Genomic DNA, 18,188 nt, shown 5'->3' with positions numbered 1-18,188 from the left:
ATGATACAAGAAAAAGAAAAATACAGGACTTTATTTTGCCCCAAAGTGTGTAACCATACCATACATGACTACATTTCATATTGTAATACAAAGAATTAAAAGAACAAACTACAAAATTAGAAATTAAGAGTCATTGCATATGTGGTCAAGATAAATGGAGGGACTCCATTAATGAACTGAAACATAGAGCAATTAGTAATTTAATTACGACCCTGCAATAAAACACAATTTAGCAAAATAAGTATTGTATGCTTCCTAGTGTACAGAGGACATACAAGGTTAAAGTACAAGCTCAAAGCCATTAGTGCCATGCAGTCCTGACTAAACAGTACTGTTCAGGGGGCTCGCGCACAGTGATTCCTGCTGCTCCTACTCCCGCCCTACCTCTCCCCATCCCAGAACAGGTGAAGTTACACTTCTCGTGGTACTCGATACTACCTCCAAACCTCTTCCCTCACTTGAAGCCTTACAGCTCTGCCATTTCAGCTGTTTTCCCTTCACTGTCTGAAACCAGTCCAAGGCATCACCACGCCTCAGGCCTAATGTAGGCCTTTCTAATCCGAAGCTGCACCCAGCTGCTGAACCCACCTCTTACTCGATGCTTCTACTGCATGAATTAATTGTAAGGCATTAATTTCCTGCTATTTTACCAATCACAATGGTTAATAATACATTATCCTACAAGGTAACATCCACGTTCTGTTACTGACCCTTACTGCACGTCAAAGCATCTCCCTCTCCCGCACACGAAGGAGTTTTCAGTGGTTTCTGCTGTTACAACCAGAAATGCTAATACTGGAAACCGCACACGATTCACAGCCTTCCCCACCTGGGGCTGGGGTAAGTTACGTACGGTTTCTGGAGAATTCTTGCAAGCTTTACCTATCAGATTTGGAAACTACTTTTACAATTAGTGATAGACAGAAGCATGGCAATAACTGGAAAATAGGTAATTCAGTAGTGAAAGTGATTTTCTTTACCATGCTACATATTAAACAAACATTTATAGCAAACATCTGTGAAAATACATCATTAAGAAGGTTAGCTGGGATTTCTGTACTTTACTGCTGGCAACAACAACAACAAAAATAAAGAAATGCCAGTGTGTGGTTTTTTTTTTTTTTTAAGTGAAAATAATATCAAAAGAAGGTTCAATAGTGTAACACATTTACATTTTTATCATGGTAAGGGATAAACACAAAAGGCCGTGAATAGGGTTTATATGCAACAGGTTTGCATGTGCACCCAAGGTATTTTTAAGAAGGTGCAATAAACCCGTGCTAAGGCCTAAAATACAGCTGCCCAGGCTTCACATCACCAGCTGGAAAGCTTCTGGCAGAGTCACTTTAACCTTTTCTAACAGCCCAATTACCATATGACTGATTCCTAGGGAGGCAAGAACTGAAAGACAGATTTCCCCCAAGCTGTACTCACTGGAAAGGCTGGGCTCCTTCAACGCACACGAGCGGAACACGCCAGTTATTTCAGTCCTCCTAGACAAAGATGATTTCAAGTGCCAGACGTAAAATAAAGTGAAACACACCTTCATTTCGTTACAATAGTCAGAAGAGAGGAGGAAGAGAGGAGGAATGGATAGTCTTAAAGCTTTACTAAAACATGATCTGTAATCACAAGATTGCAGAAGCCTACGTGTCAGTTCAAGACATCCCCTTGAAAACACCACTGCAAAAGCATCCTCTCTAGAAGTCAACATTTAAGAAGAAATTTACTTGGGACTCTGAGCAGAATATTTAAAGAGAAAGCTTCTTGTGGTAAGCAATTTGTGTTGCATTTTTAATTGTGAAAACTTTTTCTCCTGTAAAGCAGTGGGGGCTTTGAAGTATAAATAGTGATTCAATGACTTCTGCGTGGAAATCATTGGTATTTGATTAGAAAGTAGGGATCAGATCTGCGGTAGCTGCTGAAAACACAGGATTAGCACCTTTTCAGATGTTAATTTCTGGTTATAACCTTAAACAATCAAGCCATAACTCGAGGGGCTGGTTGGATTACTTGTTGCATTCATTTACATAATAAGACAAAACACTCAGTACAATCTGGTACATTCTAGTGGTTAATGAATTTTAAAATATGACAGTGTTTCTGCAGTGTGTTTGGCCTTTAGGAGTCACTCTTCTTTTTACTCTTCTTCAGGAAGGAAGGAGTGCGAAACTTCTTTTTCTTTTTTGATGGGGACTTTCCTGGAGATTCATCACTACCTGCATCAGCTGCTGTCCCCTCCTCAGCTGTCGGTGTTACGGGCTCTTCAGCAGGTTGAGACTGGGGTTCCTTATTTTCCACTGCAGGTGATTCCGTTTGGCTTTTGGGCACTTCCTCATCACATCTCCCTTCCTCCTTTCCTAAGGGAGGGAAGCTGAGTGCTTCTGAAGGCTCGTCAGGGGTGAGATCTGGGAGGGTTTGCTTGAAAGTTGCAGCATCACTGTCATCTTTGTAAGTCTGGTCCTGCTGTGTCTCTAATGGACGGACAGATAATGACCCAGTTAGTTCACTCGTGTCCCTCGGGCAGGGAGAGCCAAGCAAGTCGATGGTAAGTGCACTCTATAAAATAAACTAACATATTTACTTTGCATAAAAGCCTTTGTAATAGGTCTATCCTTCTTTAGCTTTCAGCAGAGATAGAAATAAGATATTCAGAAGTTTTGTTTGTTTTTGGGATTCTTACCACAGAAGAGAGAAAGCTCAATTCCATTCTGTGGGTGTAAGCCAGCGAGAAAGCAACTGTTTAGATTTCTCTTATGTTTAGTGTGTATCACTTGCAGGCAACGTGAGATCTTAGTAGAGTAAGCAGGAATTAAACCTACAGTTTTCATTGGCATTGAAGAGAGCACCATGGCATTCAGAATCTTGATTAATTTTTCAGTTTTATCCCAGCAGGTTTAAAAGAAGGTGCTGATTTGTAGCTGATATATGCAAATCCATTCATTTCTAAACCATTGGCTTGCCAATTTTTAATTGCAAAACATGGATTTCCATAATGTTCTTGCATGAGGTCTAACACACGTGGTTTCTGAATATCATTTCCCATCACAAAGGCTTCACTTCTTTTGCAAGATATATGAATATATATTACGGATTCTTATAAGTAAAATCAATGTAGTTTATCAAATTAAATAAGCTCAGCAGGTTATGCAATACAGCAAATCTCACCCCAGAAAAATGGACCATCAAAAATTCAGTGGCAACTTAATGTCCAAAGGTGAATTTTACCACTACTCTCAAATTGTAACACCCTTCTCATTCACCACTATGCTTTAGAGATGTTCTGTTGAAAGCTCTTTTGTGCATACATACACAACAACGATCACTTTTCAAGTTCCCCGCATTTTTCAACACTGCACTGAAGCTGAGAAGTATCTCCTTAGCTGTGTCAAATACATCTCCACTGATGTTACGTAAGGAGGAATTTAGAACAAAATCCAGGCCATACTCACTGTTAGGCACAAAAGAAAGGCATCTATGTTTGGCATCTATGTTTTCCCCTTTTAAAAGTTAAAATCTTTTTTTTTCCTCCAAAACACTGACGGCTTTCACAAGAACTTAGAGAAAATACTGGATACTTCCCAATTTTTCTTACAGAGAGGACAGTGACTTTATTTCTGCCACATGGGACTTACTATCCTGTAATATCTTTACAGGGCTGTTCTGTGAATACCTGGTAGGAAACCAACATGTTCTGCCTAGAGCACCACAAACATCTAATATGTTAAATAAACAAAACACACTAGTATTCAGTTCCAAACACACAGAATGCACAAGTTAGAAGTTTTAAAGATATAATGCAGGCAGGATTTAAAACAGTAAAAAAGAGAAAGCAATTATGTACATTACGAGCTGCCTCCTGAAGCTCTAGATTAACCAGTACAAATGTCCATCATATATATACACATAACAAGTACTACCTACAGCTCTTCACTACCACTACACTCTTTTTGGTTTGGATTTTACTTTTTCAGGAATTAATTGAGAACATTAGCAGGGTTGGTTTTAGAACAGGCACCGTATTTGTCTGTTGGTCAGATTTATTACTATTATTTTAAAACAAGTTTATTTTAAACTTACTGTAACCCTTCCCAGTTTGTCAAATTACCTTCTTCTCTACTAAAGAGATTAACATTAAGACAGAATGGAACAAAAGTCTGTTTATCTAGCTCACAAAGAGCAGTATTTTACAGAGTTAGGGAGATTAATGAACTCTATATTAGACTAAAAAGCATACAATATGTAAAAGGCTTGTTATTTTACTTGATGGAATTCCGTAATGTAGCCCAGAAGGTTTCAAATTATATCTTGCTGCAAAAAAAACTATTTACAGTTTAAGAATTCAACAGTACCTCAGACAGTTTCATGCTGTTTTTTTTCCTCCCTTCAGAATAATCAAGTCTACATCCATGCTCTCCCTTCATATATATGTATATAAAATATATTGTGGCATAAGAGAGCTTTGAAAAGTAACATTAATACTTGTGTTTACAATTAACATTATTTACGAAAATAAAGGTTTATATTTTTTTTACTTGCTTGTTTTTTAAACAAACATATGGACAAACATACAAACTAGGCTATAACTCAAACATAAAACACTTCTGACTTAGCTACACTTTAACAGAAAGAATATGAGGAAAAAAACTGAGAGGTGGTTGTATACAGAGAACAGTCATTCAGCAGAACTCCTGCCAGTCAGAGTTGTCATGATGTGCATTTTCAACTACTCAAGTCTCTAAGGTAAGCATTGTATGTTTGTCCTGTCAAGTTTATACCCATATGAGTTTGTGGAACAGAGTTTTCAGCATAGAAGAATTTTCAGATTTTAGAACCTTATTAGTATTATCACAGTTGTTTATGACGTAATCTGATGTTTATATCTACGACAAAAACACTGGCTTTCGGATACAACAGGACGTACAAATGGAGTGGGCCAAACATCCTTATTACTTTAAAGTATAATCTGATGTAGCCCTGCAGATCTGGCTGAAACAGCTGCGGAAGTTGCTGCCACCAAGTACTCGCTGTCACTCCTTGGCTGGAATTTGAGTTTCCCTACAGCTTACATGTAACAGGATTAATTCCATTTCCACTTCCGTGTAGGTGTGTGCTGGATTAGTTCAGATCTACATCACTGGTACCATTTTTGAACTGGAATAGATTAGGAACTTTCATCACCAAGTATAAACCATGCAGGCAGCGGCAAACTGTTGGGGCAGAAACTCCCAGACCTGTTTCAGCTATAGCTGAAGGACAACTTCAGACTATTCCTTTTGAAACTATAAGGAGTCAGACACAGATATGGAAACACACAATGTCACTTCTGCAGTCTCTTTCAAAGGGGGAGGGCATTTTAACATATAATCTGTAACTACCTAGAGTTTCATGAAATCAAGAACTACGGGAATCAGTGTCTCAACTGAAAAAGCCTGCCTTTTAAAAAGCGCAATACAACAGAAAAATTAGTAAACAAAGAAGCAAGAGTGAAGCAAAGCACATAAGCAGGTCAGAGTATGGAATGATACTTACTATGGTAACAGGTACTCTTTAGCATATCCATCTCCTGTTTGTAACGCAGCCACAAGAAGAAAAAAGCACAAATAGAGAATCTATGCATTCATCACAGCCATTGTGTTAAATTAGAAGAATGGTTGCAACCATTCTTATAGAAACAGAATGAGATGAAGTAGTGAATGGAAGACTAACAGACGAGTGATATATCCAATGTACGAGGTAAGGGAAACAAGACAAAAATTAGATTACACCTGTTCAAGATTTTTTTTTTCTTTTGAGGAAATCATAGACTCTCCCAGCCCTGTCTCATTTCAGTCAAAATTACCATGTCAGGTTAGCAAACAATGAAACTAAGATTGAAATTGAGTTGGTAAACATTTACTGAGGTGTAATCCAAGTACAATAATGTTTAAGAAATGTGCAATCAGTGAAGGAGATTTACCAAAGCAACTAATTAGTATGTTTCACCATCAGACATTTCATTTCATAAGGGCAAGTCTTTCTTGCATAAAGTGCACAAACAAGTAAATCAGTTGAGAAACACCAAGAGATGACAAGGCAATTCTGAAGAGATGAAAATTTGTCTTTATATTAATGCACACTTCTTTATTATTGTAAACAGAACTCCTATCACGCAGTTCAGAGTGGTATATTTTAGGTAGTATAAAAATAGAATACAAGAAATAATTTACCTTTATTAGATACTAGTACATATATTTTCATGCGTCAGTCACTAATGATGCAGTTACTGGCTTCCCCTGGCCCCCAAATCAGAAGAACATACCTTCCTCTACTTTAATTGGTGTGCTGGGAGGAGTGCGCGCTGAAGTGTGATCAGGGGGACTTCGCTCTTTCTGTTGTCTGCCATCTTCTGAAGGTTCTGCAGATGTAGACAAACAGAAATTAAAGAGGCGGACAAAATGCTTCAGCATGGGAAAAGACAAGTGTCCTTTTGCTTCAAACACAAGAAATCTGAACACATTTTTCTGAATCAAAAGTCTGCCAGGGTATTAAATAATATCAAAACAAGCAAAAGAAATTTAAGTGACAGCTTGGTATTAACAACACCGTTCAAGTCACAGTTGTGCTGTTCTGTATTTTTTGTTTTTATAACTAAAAGTATATGAATAATATAATGGTTTATGAGCTAGGACAGAATATTGTCCTAAGAAAAGTTGAGAGAAAAAATCAAAAGGAAGATACAAATAAATGGGGGGAGGGGTGTGTGCTATCAGACCAACACAAGCTAATGCTCTTTTGCTTGCTTTGAATTGTTTTACTGAAATTCAGGGTAAATAAAATTGCATACAAAAAGGAAAGAATGAAAGACTGCACAGCTGATCAGAGAAACATGCAGTAATTGAATGATTCAAAACAGATTTCACAGTGGTTTGCATATTTGCTATTAGTAAGGAGGGTCCCCCTTGCTTCCAGGTTTAAATAGCCCTAGATGCAAAGGAATAATTAATAGGGTACACCATACATCAGGAACAACACAGAATCATTGTTCCAGACAGTTCACCTAGACAATTAAACAGTGAAATCAGTCCCACAGATAGGAGTCAACTGACAGAATCTCCAAACGATGAAGACAGAGTTTGTTCCTTAGATCGCAAGTGCAACTGTACCATATTCTGAGGCCTCAGTCAAAAGGTCGGGATTGGACCTTAACGCTTTGATCACTGCAGTATGAAATTCCTTTTGGGAGGACTTCTGCCCAGCTGGCTCTTCTTGGTTAAGATGTGTGATGACTGGCTGCATGGTCTGACAAGAAACCCGTGCAGCAGCAAACTGAGTGTTATCTAAAGATTTAGACACTGATGATGCGTCACGATCCTGTAAAGTCTTCATATCTGTTCCTTGAAAGGTTTTTGACCTGCCTTTCAAATCCAGAGATTTTTTATGAGAAGTGTTTTGCTCACTGATGTTCTGATTTCTAAGCAAAGCACTCTGTTCCCCAGCTGGAGTCTGTCTCACTAACACAGTCTCTCCATTTTTTGCTATCTTATCTAAGAAGGATGTAGCAATGTTACCGAGAGAATAACGGTATGCAGTTATACAGGCATGACAGCATGGTATCCCAGTCCCCCAGACACTCCAATACTTGTGTAACTGAACATATACAGTCTCCAGTGGTTCCTACATTGGCTTATCAAGAAGCAGCAGCAGGGAGCACACAGTGCAAAAGAAACTGCACTTCTAGTTCCAGCATCATACAGTTCCCGCACCATTCAATTCAAACCTTAACCACAGATGAATTAGAAGTGTAGGAAGTATTATCCTGTAAAACTTTACAGAAGTAGGGCAGGATAACTACTTCAGATGCAGTCATCTCATTTTACAGAGATTCTCTCCTAATTCTATGATAATTTAGAAAGTCTTTTTCTTGGGAAGTCTCCCTGATGTGCCATTTCCAAGTAGCAATCAAATTTTGTTATCTTCCCAAGGTTCTCAAATCCAGAGGTTTCAGTGAGTTAGAAAACTGCAGTTTTGTTACTAAAAAGCAACATCTCTCTCTTACCCTAGATGATCTCTAGTGCTAAGGGAAACACAGCAGAACAACCTGGGATACTCTGCAGTACCTAAACACTTTTATGACTGAAGCTTTAAGCTTTCAGCTTCCTAATAGGAGCATTAACTGGCCACACTGAACACCTCAGGATACTTTTTTCAAATTAACTCAATGCATTTTACAGAATACTCTACAGCACTTGGATTGCCCTCCCTATCTCCAACATTCCTGTCAAATTCCTAATTCACATTGGAAGAAACTGGAACACAAGCAAAATAACCTACGGCCTTTGCAGGTAACCCACATTCCAATTTAGTAACATGCTTGCTTTTATTGAAGTCTATTACAGAAAAAAACAATGCACAGACAAACCAACCTTCTGGTCCCTTCTGCTTTCTTTCTACTTCTTTGCGGTATTCTTCCAGTTCTCGATCAGTGAGTTTATTGAAGGGATTTGGTCCTGTTGTGCTCACTATGACTTTTGGTTGATATTCTTTCTCAATTATTGCCTTTGATGCAGTCACCAGTTCGCCCTGACAAAAGAAAATTAAGATACATCTGCAACTCAGCAGTAATTCGCGGAACCCTGAGAAGTGCAGCGGCTACAAAGCAACTGAAAACAAAACAAAAAGATATCCTGAAAAATGTTACACTTATTTTCTGTTAGATTAGTAATTAAAAAAAATCCTATAGTAGAATTTAGTTTTAAATCTACATCAGGTTAATATTAAGGAGAAAATAGGTCTCATCAATTACTCTTACAGACACATCAGTGTTTCCACCAGGGACTATCCACCATTAAAGCGGTAAATCAAACAGCAGCCAGTCTAGCTGAATTCACAGAAGTATCGTGTTTCTTTTTCTCCCCACAAAAGAAGCAGGATACTAGGCCCAATTGCATGGCAATCTGGGTACAAAATACCTGTAGAAGTTAACAGGACTCAGCTCATAGGTTGGTTTTTATTTTTTAAATAAGAGAAAAGCCCTTTCTGCTAGCTACTACATAACATCTAACAGATGTTAGAGTAAAAAGCCATCTTGTAAGTGTTCTGCGTACACCAGATTAACTTAACTACAAGCAATTTTTAAGTAACTAAGCTTAACTGTCATTTTTATGAGTTAGCATATTTACATCTATAACATTGGTCATAAAAGCCACATAAAATGTTATACCAACAAAAATAAAACGTTAGCAATTCTATGTACAATAAATTATAATGGACAAAAGCAGCTGCATCAGAGATTCTCTAATAGAACGGTTTTACATTTGTCTTCTCTAACCATACAGCAAAGACTAAAGCCATTGGCTTTTCGTCATCTCAGGTACAGAAGATGCTTGCCTGGGTAGCTTTTGTATCTTTCAGGTGACTTGTTTTGCGTATATCCACTGGAAAGACAAATGCTTAGTCTCGTTTATTTGGTACTAGTTTGGAAATGACTGACATGCGGTCTGTGCCTCCTGTCCTTGTGAAGCCTGAATCGTCTTTGTTATTGAAAAGAGGTACCTGAATTCCATTACCAAAGAAGCATGGGCTGATTTGCTTAAGTCACTTTCACATTCAAATGTTATTTGTATCAATACTTAAATCATTAGAACGCAGAGTTCAAAACTAAATAGCACCTGAAAGAAGAAACGCGCATTCCATGTCCACACTTAATGGACAAGCACAAGATCTTTACTGCAGAACTGAAGGTGAAATGAGGCAGAGAACTCCTCAGGATGCTAACCGCACTTAGGACAAACTGTCAGTACCAAAAAGGTGCTAGACAAGAACAGCTAGGTATTTCTGAAAGCCTCGTGGAGAGCTCCAGAAATGTGGTGTGGTACAACCCAGGGAAATAAGCACAGCTGGTTGGCAGAATCCGTGCTTCTCTTCAGAAAGCAAACGTCAGCCAGTAAGAAGTATCGAAGAACAAACAGCATAACAACTCTCCGCTGTAAGATCCTGAAGGTAACAGCAGGAGAGAAACAAAATATTACAAATTGCCTCCCTTACTCCATAAAATGAGAGGAAGAACTCTTGTCTCAGACACACAGTATTAGTAGAATGTCAAAAGCCTGTTCTCAACGCATTTCATTAAGCACCAGCTCTCTTAATACCAGGGGAAAAAAAAAACATACTTGATAGCTATGGCTTTTATCACAGGGTAACACATTAAAGTCACAGAACATCATCATCTGTACAAATCTTAACTGTTTTGTCAAAATCATAAAGCATCCCTCAAAACAGGTCTGAGCTTTCAATAGCGGCTGAAAATTGGTGCCCATGGTAATTTTAGATTTCCCCCCTTATTTCTTGCCCACCCTCCAAACTACGTACATAGATTTAACCATGACACTCAGTGGTAAGTAATGGGCTTGTAAAGCACCGATCTCAGGCATTAAGTTTCTAGAGCTTTCTAAGATTAAAAAAGCCAACAGAGAAGGAACAAGACATACAGTGCACGCTGGTATCCCTCAAACATTCAAAAGTCTTTGAATCTAGTCTGCAAGATAAACCCAAACCCAAAATGACTGGGTAGAACAGCTCTCACATGAAACCAAGTTTTACTGCATGCCTATTGATTGAGTAGTAACAACAAACAGCAAGATGTGCACCTTGCTGCAAGATGATCAATACACTGGTATTGTCTATTCTTCTTTAAATGCTTTTTTTTTTTTTTTAACTGCTGGGAATAAAAGCAGCACATTGAGTTTGTCACTTTTGCTTAAAAAAAATACAATGCCAACAGTATTTGTACTGAGTAACCAAGAGAAATAATACTGGAAAAGATCAGGCAACAACAGAAATTAGATAACGCATGGTGAAGGAAGAGCACTTGTGGTTTTGGATTCCAAAAGCAGAATTAGGTAAGACACCAGGAAAGGCATCATCTGCTAAAATGTGTTTTCAGATTAACTCATCCAGTTTTGATCAGTTATCAACAATATATGATCAGTTCAAATGCCAGAAATGAAAATTGAAAGAGTAGAGAACTCAATTTAATAGAGAAAGTAAATCCGTGCAGTAACTTAGTAAGTTTTGCAATGCACATCACTAAATCCAAGTAGAAGGGATGCATTACTTCACGAATTGGCTACAGAGCAGTCTTCCAAGAATTTTAATAAAAACATACAACAGAAAGCTAAGAGACCAACAAGAGAGAAGGAAAGGGAATACAAAGGACTATCTGATAACAGAAGACATATTTTAGATCTTCAAATGTGACACTGAAGTAGACAGACTTTGCAGAGCTATCAGCCTGTCCATGTTATTTGGAGATTCCTATGAACATTCAGAAAAACTGAACAAGAAAATTGGTCTGGAGTTGCTTCCAACATTAGAAGAGCCTGTAGAGAAGGAATAGATTTCCATATAGAGGGCCTGGAACTCTTTCACATCAAGCAAGGCAACAAAGGATGACATGCAGAAAATTAGTGTTGTAGTGAATTAATCTGAATTATGCTGATTCGAGTATTATTTTCCATGACAGAAGTTTGATTGCTCGTGTAAAGATTTGAATATCAACATTTTCTCCTCCAGAAGAAACAGCAGATAAATTATATCCAAGAACAGAATGTTTTCACTCCTAAGAATTCTGTAGGAGCACACTCTCCCAGAAAGATCCAAGAAATCCAAGAAAGGAAAGTCGATTACGGCTAAAGATATACAATATACCTTCATTCCAGCCTTGGAAGTTCACATAGCCTACCTGGAAGTTTTAGATTACCAAGTCTTTTTGCAATTTCTCCACCAAATCTTGCTTTCAAAGACAAAATCAAACCTACTCTGAGGTGGCTATTATGCAACAGGCAAGCACTTCATCTTGTTCTCAGCAACAGAGCAGAATTAGCACTTTATACATGCCAATTTCTCTCGATCAGACAGCATGTTCATAGCTGTCTAACTTCAAAGTTAACAAATCACACTTAATACAATCTGATGTTAATGCAGTGCCTTTCTCCAAAAAGCCAAGATTCTTAAAGGCCTGTTCATGTAAAAGTCACCACTAAAACACAGTGCCACCTCCCTCTGGGGCAGAACTTGGAGACTTTTCATGAAGAGCAAAGCCACAGAATTTTCATTTTGAAGGAATAGACACGAAACAGGCAATCCCCTGCACTTGATGAAAATTTGCACACATTTTAATCAGATTGCGGAATTGTTATTAGTAAAAATAACAAGCATTCCCTCTTGGTTCAGCAAAGAATCTTACTTAACCAAGTCTGTAACATGAATAGAGTTTCATGATACACAAGGAGTTTGTGTTGCAACATGGCCAGGACTTCTCAGAACATGGAAAAAGCAAATGACAAGGCAAAACGGAGAATTTACTAATGCAGCATAGGCACAAGAAACTCAAAGCATTACATGCATACAAAACACAAATAGGATTTTTTCCATCTGAAATAGTGTGAATTAGTATTTAATAACAATCTCAATGTTAGTTGAAAACATAATACATTTTAAGACTTAGTGCAATTAGATGGAACTTTTTTACTTTAATTGTAATTGAGTGTCTAAGAAATTGTCAACTGAAGACTTCTAATTATCTGGTACCTAGAAGTCCTTAAGTCCTTGGTGTATAGGTCTCCTTACAGCTTCATTCCTTGTGAGGTTTACATGGGCATCGTAACTTTGCTTATACTTCCTTTGTTCTACAATATGCAACTAAATTTCAGCATCATCTTTCTAAATCCCGCCCCCACCAGGAAATTCTTTATTAAACATTCAGGTCGTAATGCATACATAGATAAGAAAGAATGAAATTGGCCGCTTCTACTGTAACTGACATTCTGATATAATTTTAGATGGTATTTCAGGAGGAAAGCACTTTAATGACACCCCAAAGCAGAAAGACATCCAAATGATGTCTAAACCCTGCCATTACACTACTAGGCAGTATCATAACCTTTAGGCCTTTTGTTGGTTCCTTGACACGTACAAAAATCCATTTAAAATATTTGACTAGTTTTATAGAAAGATGATGCCATTTTTCAAAAGTAATACTGGAAAGATATCACGCATGTCCCTGATGAAACAAACTGTTGTGATAACCAATGGATGCCTATCATAAAAATAATTTTCACTTCAAAAGGTATTGTTATCAAGCAGAGAAGCTGCCCGAATAAGGGGCAGGCACTACCATAAAGATTTTTTGTTTTACTTTTGCTCTTAAACCTGGAAATAATACTGTTGTTTTATCCATATTCTGAGAGGAAAAATAAACTGTAATCTGAAAAACAACTTAATCGAATTCTCGGTATGATGCATCTACCAATAATACAAACCGACTGATTACACTAGAAAATGTTATAAAGTCATGAGTTTTGCAGCAATGATGTAAATCAAATTATTCTGTTTTTTGATGGGAAAACTATTCTGATAAGATGTTAGGCATAGAGATTTAAGAATCTGTTAGATAAAACATTGCAGCAGATCAGACAGTGATGCTTATCAAGCACAGCTTGCACTGTGCTTGTGTTAGATCACCTCTAAGAAACTCCTCCAAAACCTGGGAGACAAAACCAACTAAGGACAGAGTGTTTCCACTATGCAAACTGTACCTGTTTACTCAGCTTCAAAGGACAACCATACAAGCATTTCTTGAGTTTATTCTATATTTAAGGTATATTGCATTAAGCACAAGTATGCCGATGCATTTTAGATGTGTGGGGCATTACTCAGTCATCTTGTAGATCAGCCTTTATTGGAGGAAGTTTTAAGGAAACAAAATGCAGGATCAAAGCTTAACAGTGTGACATGGCACACGCTGAGCATGTGGATATCTTCGGAATTACACTGATGTAATTAAATTGACATTAAGCTAACTCCAGATGGATCTCAAATTAGAGTAATTTAATATTAATAGCATACGAAAACAAACCCACTACATGCAGAACCTAATCAACAGCTTAATATCAAAAGCGTTTCCTCATCAGCTTCTACAGACAAGGTAAAAGATAAAATCCTTACAATATACTTTAACGGGGTAATTTAACTGCTTGTATAATCACAAATACATAGTTCGGAGATCCATCTATTTTTTTCTTTCTTTTATAGCCAAATCATTAACTAACAGAGGGAAGAGGTCACAGGGTAAGGAAGAGGTAAAATGAAGGGTGAACAACAGTATTTAGAGCAGTATGACAGGGCAGTACCTTTCTAACAGACAGAGATTTAGCGGGACTAAAGGCCTGCTCTGTGAGATCGAGCCCTTCAATAGATTCCGTACAGTCTGAGAGGGGAGCATCCTGCAACAGTAAATTGAGTAAACAGAGCAAACCGAGCCCGGGCTTTAAAACATCAACCAAGAGCATTATGCACTTGCTAAAAACATGCAGAGAAACAGTAACTGGTAGATAAAATTGCAATGACAATGAATCGACATGCACACAATATGACCCCCAACATAAGTAATGCTACGGTCACGATAAAACTTGTTAAACTTTTCAAAGTGTATCATAAAATGCATATCAGAGGCAGTTAAAGCACTCGGATATATAGAGCTTTAAAGTCTTTCAGGTGTGTTTAACAGAATAACTGCATAGCTCTAAGTCGTACTTTATTTTGAGCTATGATTCATAGCTGGTATCTGTAGTATATCCAGATATACTGCTCTGAAGTTTTATTGATGTATAATAGGTTTTTCTTCTGCAAACTCCTCCTCAAATGTATTATCATAATATTTAACACACAACACCACTGCCCCACAGTGAGCCTGCTGTGGCCAGTATTCATACTTAAACAGATACATAAACTTGGAAAACAAACAAACAAAAAAAGCTATCACAAAGCCCAACTACTTATGAAAAAGAATCTAAATCCATATAAATAAGCCTTCTGAATTTCATGCATTACATTCAGACAAAAAAAGAAAAGGAGCATCCTCCACAGACATGCTTAAGCTACATGACTGAAGCCTCTTAAATTTCTGATCCTGAGCACTCTTGCAAAGACAATAGTGTTACCTCTAAGACTTACCTTATAAACAGTTACCCTCTGCCAATTAAAGAATAATTTTATAGGAACACATTAGGTGAAAGCAGAGGACATCACAGATTAAGCTAATGGTTTTAGACATTTTATACTCTCACCTGTACAAGACTCCTGTCCACAACTACACCAGAAAGAACCTGTGACTGAGGGCCTGCAGTTTTAATATCTTGTAAGTTTTGCTCCCGGATCTGTAAAGGAAAGCAGCAGAATACAGTCACATAAACAACACACACAAAAAATTTAAAATGTAGTTAATTTTTCATTTTTTTTTTTTAATTTGAAAGGGTGAGTGAACCAGTCTGTACTGTCCCTCACTTTTTGGTACTGGCTTATAGTAAAACTGTAGAGATCAGGTAGCAGACAAATCCAATTTGTGGAAAAAAGCAAGGAAAGAAGAGAATTGCAGAGCTGATTTTTATGTCTGTTGTACCTAATCTGTCCTTTATAGGTTTCTGTCACTAGTCTGTTATAACACAATCTCATCTTCCTACCGAGCTTACTGTAACATTGTATAACGTTCCATTTTTGCATCCAATCAGGCCCATATTTTTAGAAGGGCATAAAAACATTTACCTACACATAAACTGACACTCTTCTGAGAGTATTCAAACTTCTTTTTTTGCATTCTAAATACCCCCAGATCTTCGAAAACTGAAGATAGGAACAGAAAATGGGTATTTAAATCTAGGTATTATCTATTTAAATTAGATATCCTGCAGTGGCAAAAAATTCCTAACAACTAATTCAAAATATATTTGTTGTCATTTACTGCCCTTATTGTCATGAGAAAAGCAAAAAGTTGTAAAGTTTTACTTCTCTCCTTTTAGCCACTTCATTCATTTTTAATACAGCAATATTTGTGTTTCAAACACCAAGAAAGTGCTCAGCAATTTCACCAGACTGCTCATTTCAAGTGACCATTAATTTACACTGCTGAGTCAGGAAAAGCAAAAGCTCTGTCAGCTTTATACAAGTTTTTAGCACAAATTAGTATTCCTGTCAGTAACGCTACAGACTTTCCTGTGACATAGCATTATGGCTAACTCCCGTGTTCCATATGGCCATGAGTTAGAAGTCAGCAAAAAAAACAAGAACAAGTTAAGCATTAACAAGATGCTGGTGCTTATTTTACACTTTAAAAGAAATGAAGTGGAAAAAAAAATCTATGTATTCAAGGCTTTCTCATTGGAAGACTGGTGACGAGAAGATCTGAAATTTGGAGACTGGAAAATTACTTGCTAGGTCATTTCGAAGAGAATGACATGCAGTTCCAGAGGACAAAAAAGTTTTCGCAACAATCACAGCATATCGTAATATAATAAAATACAATACAGAGATAGGTTGGTAGACTTCATCTATGCCACAATTTCAACTCATGAAGTCAAAACAGATCACTCATGTAAAAGGGTGGCTTTAGAGAATAAAATGACTACCATAAACACTGTGGTGGTTGTTTCAGAGGCATCCAGCAACTGGTCTGACAGTAACAAAACATATGACAAAGGAAGTCTTCACATAGTGGACAAGTAATACCAGCTTTTTCCAAGATGAGTTCAGAAAATTTAGGAACTGTTTCAGTATCTAGTTATAAAGGGGGAGGCAATACCAAAGTTGTCTTATCTAACCCCCCAAATTCCATTACAGAGAAGTAAGTTAGTTCATTAGAAGTATGCTATTTCAGAAGTATGTTACTTCATGTAACGATGACCAAAACAAATAAATAAATTTTAAAAAATACTGCTATTACAAACCTTGTTCCTCATTTCTTGGACCTCCTTTGGATTAGTGTTCAATGGAACAAACAGGTTAGGGACAGCAGAGGTGGCAGTTCTATATCCATCCTCTTTAGTCCACTGTAACGTCAAGAACAGTTGAACAGTCAGAATTGCTGTAATGGCTACGGACACTGACAGCAGCAAATTCACGTCAGAGTAGATCATGCATTATACATAACAGAGAACTGAACCAATGATTGCATTCTTCCATTTGTTTCTAAAACTACTTAAGTTGCTTCTTCAATAATATAAACTGTACCTTCAGATACATCTATAAATATCAGTGGTTCCCTTAAGCGAAGCTAGCAGCAACAACAACAAAAACTAAAGAGCCAGTCAACTTGCAAATAACTTCCACCCAACGTAATGTAATAACTACAGCTAGGGGCAGTTCAGAGGTTATGAAGGCTAAAAAAGGCTTAAAGCTTTTTCTGTGCACTTGGCCACACTGACAACTGCAGTGTTCCATGTTTCTAACAACAGTACACTTCTCACTTTATGAATAGATTTCCATTAATACAGGAGTAGGAAAACTCCAGTATGATTAGTCATTTCTGATAAAAGTGGCCTTAAAATTTTCAAAGTGAGTTCATATTTGTTTAAAAAGGACACTATACCTTACCCAGACAGAAGTAGAGCAAGATCTAAGTCACGAGTTCTAAAACCCTGTTTACTGCCATGTTCATTTGCTGCATTTGGTGGTTTTTTTTTTTTACAAAATAGCACAAGAGAGACAGAGAGATCATTGATTCAATCCTCCGATACTCAGCAAACATCAAAGCGAACTTAAAGCATAAGATGACAGAAGTATGAAAAGCAATGTGATGCCACTAACCAGGTTTAGTGAATGGTACTGTACTGTGAAGCAAGAGTGGGCATCACCAAAGTTTTGCATTAAAATAAGCTACTTCAGCAAAATGTTCTGTTTCCAGAATTAGTTTCTGCACAGATAGTCTGTAGCTGTAGCACAGCAACCTAGAGGAACAGTTTGGTGATGTCGAGTATTTTATAACTTATAGCTTAAAAGGTTACAAAAATATCCCAAACACAAACTTGAAGCGCTTTATGGGTTCTTCGTAGAAGGTTGCTTTATTTGATCAGTGCATTTAGTATGGACCTGTGTTTAAATTGCTGCAAAATTAACTTTACATCTTGATGTGTTTATTATTTGTGGTATCCTAATTTTTGGTTGCTATTGCATAGAAAATGCACTCAACAGTAAAGCAAACCTGTTTATAGAGCAAACGCTATGCATTTTTTCCTGAGTAACTTCAAGAAATAATAAGATAGCCAGAAATTGTCAAACTTCAAAAAGCAACAGAATTTTAAAATGCTTTGCAACTGTAAAGTAAAAAATGGAATGAACATGGAGCTGTGAAATACTCACTGATGATTATCTTCTCA

At 37.3% G+C, this 18,188-nt stretch overlaps 1 protein-coding gene across 15 annotated transcripts in view; it reads right to left on the bottom strand.

Annotated features, from left to right (window-relative positions):
* Window positions 1-885: 885 nt before the first annotated feature.
* ADD1 (adducin 1) overlaps window positions 886-18,188 on the bottom strand; it is a 60,590-nt gene continuing 43,287 nt past the window's right edge. For 3 of the 15 annotated variants that reach the window (XM_066996508.1, XM_066996511.1, XM_066996509.1), the window contains exons 11-17: window positions 16,761-16,862; window positions 15,108-15,197; window positions 14,172-14,264; window positions 8,406-8,562; window positions 7,146-7,397; window positions 6,302-6,397; window positions 886-2,474 (exon numbers count right to left, since the gene is read on the bottom strand). In XM_066996508.1, coding sequence (XP_066852609.1) covers window positions 2,122-2,474; window positions 6,302-6,397; window positions 7,146-7,397; window positions 8,406-8,562; window positions 14,172-14,264; window positions 15,108-15,197; window positions 16,761-16,862 — 1,143 coding nt within the window. In that variant the 3' untranslated portion in view covers window positions 886-2,121. Of the gene's footprint in view, window positions 2,475-5,531; window positions 5,567-6,301; window positions 6,398-7,145; window positions 7,398-8,405; window positions 8,563-14,171; window positions 14,265-15,107; window positions 15,198-16,760; window positions 16,863-18,188 lie in introns of those variants that run through there. The other 12 variants (XM_066996510.1, XM_066996512.1, XM_048080867.2 and 9 more) reach the window with 7 other exon arrangements.

This window comes from Anser cygnoides, chromosome 4, assembly GCF_040182565.1.
Source record: "Anser cygnoides isolate HZ-2024a breed goose chromosome 4, Taihu_goose_T2T_genome, whole genome shotgun sequence".
Classification (NCBI taxonomy): Eukaryota; Metazoa; Chordata; class Aves; order Anseriformes; family Anatidae; genus Anser; species Anser cygnoides.
This window is presented reverse-complemented; position numbering and strand designations above follow the sequence as displayed.